General features: G+C 42.7%; 1 protein-coding gene across 1 annotated transcript; it reads left to right on the top strand.

Annotated features, from left to right (window-relative positions):
- The first annotated feature begins 1,419 nt into the window (after window positions 1-1,419).
- LOC142169627 (uncharacterized) lies at window positions 1,420-1,896 on the top strand. Its single transcript, XM_075231516.1, has one exon. It carries the CDS (start codon window positions 1,420-1,422, stop codon window positions 1,894-1,896), a length of 477 nt encoding a protein of 158 aa, XP_075087617.1.
- The last annotated feature ends 2,089 nt before the right edge of the window (window positions 1,897-3,985 follow it).

Below are 3,985 nucleotides of genomic sequence, written 5' to 3'. Positions count from 1 at the left end.
GCTCGGGCAAGTTCCTCGATTTCATGGTATCTAACCGGGGAATAGAGATCAACCCGGATAAGATAAAGGCCATAGAAGATATCACCGTGGTTAAAAACATCAAGGCAGTACAAATACTTATCCGATTAATAGCAATATTGGGTCGATTATTTGTAGGCCGTCGGATAAAAGCCACCAATATTTCTCGTTACTAAAGAAAAAGAGCGACTTCACCTTGACCCCGGAGTGCCAAAAATCTTTGGAGGAACTCAAACAATACTTGTCAAACCCTCCTTTGTTGTACAGCCCGAAGGCAAACAAGTGGCTTTACCTTTACTTGGCAGTGTCCGAGATAGCAGTGAGTGGTGTTCTGGTTCGGGAAGAAAAAGGTACACAATTTCCTATTTATTATGTTAGCGCTTGCTTTGCTAAGTGCATATAGGAAACTAAAACCATATTTTTAAAGTCATCGTAAATGTGTTGTGACCTCGTACCCATTAAGGAATGTTATGCTTAAACCCAAACTCTCAAGTTGTCTAGAAAAGTGGGCCATAGAGATTAGCGGGTACGATATTGAATACAAGCCACAAACAACTATAAAGTCCCAGATATTGGCAAACGTCGTAGCCGATTTCACACCGACCATGATCCCCCGATAAAGAATTACTAGCCTCGGGGACTAGCTCGGGGGTCTAGACCCTATTCACGGATGGTTCCTCCAACGCGAAAGGGTCCAGGTTGGGCATCGTATTAAAACCCTCCACTGATGACATAATAAGGCAACCAATTGGAACTGTGAAATTGACGAACCATGAAGCTGAGTATGAGGTTATGATTGTAGGTCGAGAATTGGCTAAAAGCTTGGGAGCTAAGGTTATCGAGGCCAAGTGTGATTCTCTCCTCGTTGTTAACCAGGTTAATGGAATATTCAAGGTCAAAGACGACCATATGCAGAGGTACTTAGATAAATTGTAAGTAGTGTTACATCGATTCAAAGAATGGACGGTACATCACGTGCCTCGAGATCAGAACAATGAGGCTGATGCATTGGCTAATTTAGGATCGTCAGTAAACTTTGATGAATTCAACTCTGTAATGGTGGTGCAACTGATGAGCTTGGTAATAGAGGCCGGCCATGCCGAAGTAAACTCAACAAGCTTGACTTGGTACTGGCGGAATAAATACGTGGATTACCTTTAGAAGGGGATACTACCATCGGATCCTAAGGAATCGAGGGCCCTTCGAACTAAAGCTGCTAGGTTTTGCTTGGTTGATGGCCAACTGTACCGAAGGTTATTTTTTGGACCATTAGCAAGATGTTTGGGGACCGGGGAGATCGATTACATGATGAGGGAAATCCTCGAGGGGAGTTGCGGAAACCATTTGGGAGCAAAATCATTGGTCCGGAAGCTGATCAAGGTCGGCTAGTACTGGAACAAAATGGAGAAGGATGCAAAAGACTCTGATCAAACGTGTGACAAATGTCAGAGGCATGCCCTGATGATCCATCGGCCTAGGGAGCTACTACATCCGGTCCTTTCCCCTTGGCCGTTCATGAAGTGGGGAATGGATATAGTGGGTCCTTTACCATGGGCACATTGTAAGGCTCAGTACATTTTGTTTATGGCTGTTTACTTCTGTAAATTGGTTGAAGCACATTCGTTTGAGAAAGTTAGAGAGAATGAAGTTATCGACTTCATCTGGGATCACATAATTTGTCGGTTCGGGATATCGACCGAAATTACATGTGACAACGGAAGACAATTCATCGGCAACAAGTTCAATAAGTTCTTCGAAGATCACAAAATCAAAAAGATTTTATCGAACCCTTATCATCCGAGTGCAAATAGTCAAGCGGATTCGACAAAAGAGATCATACTGCAAAACATGAGAAAAAGATTGGCCGATTCAAAATGAAGGTGGAAGGAAATTCTGCCTGAGGTCTTGTGGGCATATCGAACAACCTCGAGGTCAAGTACCGGTGAAATACCATTTTCTCTAGTGTACAGCGCAGAGGCATTGATTCCAGTATATATAGGGGAACCGGGCTTGAGGTTCCAATATGCTACGGAAGCTTCAAATGACGAGGCCATGGCTACAAATTTAGATTTAGCATATGAACGACGAGAAGCCCCCTGGTCCGATTAGCAGCTCAAAAGCAGTGGATAGGAAGATATTACAACCGAAGGGCAAACCTTTGACACTTGCAAGTCGGGGACTTGGTCTTGAAAAAATTCACACTGCATACCAAAAACCCGAATGACGAGAAATTAGCCCTGAATTGGGAAGGACCATACAAAGTCACGGGTATAACCGGAAAAGGCTCATACCAGCTTGAGTCCGAAAGTATCAGACAACTGCAAAATAACTGGAATATGGCACACTTAAAGTGGTACTACTGCTAAGGTACGAATATTCAATTTTCTTTAAGGTTTATTATCCTTCTAAACTAACCTGTGCATGTACTCAATCGAAGTCAAGACCAAGAATCATAGAATTATGTCTGAAAGCACGTGTTGTACTCTTTTTCCCTTCGACTGATTTTTTTTCCCGAAGTGGGTTTTACGTTAAGGTTCTTAATGAGGCAACATGAAGCATGCTACTTTAATTTTGAAGACCAATCAAGGACTGGGGACTGCCCAGATAGTTTATTCTTGTCACGACATCTATTTACACTACATTCAAAGTAATAAAGTGAGAAATTCACCTTCCATACTTCATCGGTTTACGCTTACACGAGCAATGTTACAGTACTATCACTTAGAATAAATACTGGGTTCAAAACCTTCCAAGGCTGCGGGCCATCATTAACCGGGGGCATGAAATCCCGAAGGCAGTAAAAGTCCACAAGACTATGTCCAATCATTTAAAGACCCCTAAGCCTATGGGTCACCCTGAACCGGGGACTGCCATCTGACAATAAGACCAGGCAAATCAGGTTACAAAATCCTGAGGGAACCAAGACTACGAGGAAAGGCCTAAATACAAATGGCTACGATAAAATTAAGGTCTTAAGCCATTGGAGCTTCGACCCTAACGTATAAACGGCTCGAAGACGTTGGAGTTCGTAAATATAAAAAGTAAGGTCCTTGCACATTTTAAGTCTACAAAGACTATGTCCCATTTGATTGAATCGATCAATTTTCTTAGCCAAGGAAAATGTCACCTTCGGTAAAGACTAACTGTGTCCGGATGAATCATTCGAATACCCGAAATAAAGACTTCTTTTCATTTCTGTCAGAACTTCCAAAGTCAAAGCAACTCGGAGCCATTATTAGACCCAATCTTATTCGGACTTTGGAAGTCAAACAATTTGAGCGATGACAAAATTTATGCTAAGGCAACGATGATACATTAGTCATACTGAATTTGAGACATAAGTTATATATTCTAAGTCCTATGCAAAAAGCAAATGCGAAAATAATTAAAGGACACAATGTATAGCCGAAAGGTAATTCCATATATTTACAAACAAATATTTGCAGAGGCACGATAAACGGCCCCAAAATACAAAATGTACAAGTACAGAGAAACAAAAATAACATAAACTAAGGTATTCCCTACCTAATCTTCATTAGAGCCTAGTTCGCTATCTGACCCCTCGGGCTGGTACTTCGCTTGGGCCTCGGCTTCGATCCTCTTGGCCTCTTCAATCTTGGCTGCTACATCGACCCCTCCATCTTGTATCTCCTCGATATCCTCCCTCCGAGATAGCCACCTCTCATACTCGATCTTCGTTATAACCGGGCTTCGGCTATCTCGACGTCAGCCTTATACTGGGCCAACATATCCTGGGCATCTGAGATCTTACTCAAAGCCACTTCCAATTTGGATTTCAGTGCAGTATACTCTTGATCAAGAGTATTGCGCTCTGCCATGGCGAAGGCAATTGTGCCCGGAGCTTCTCGTTCAGTCGTGACTATTTATCGGCCTTGTCTTTTATCACTCGGAGTTGTACCTTGGTCCATGCCAAGTCCTCTTTGGTGGCATACTGCTCCGATGCTAG

Source organism: Nicotiana tabacum, chromosome 15, assembly GCF_000715075.1.
Source record: "Nicotiana tabacum cultivar K326 chromosome 15, ASM71507v2, whole genome shotgun sequence".
Lineage (NCBI taxonomy): Eukaryota > Viridiplantae > Streptophyta > Magnoliopsida > Solanales > Solanaceae > Nicotiana > Nicotiana tabacum.
The sequence above is the reverse complement of the archived record's forward strand: the minus strand, read 5'-3'. Positions and strand labels throughout refer to the sequence as shown.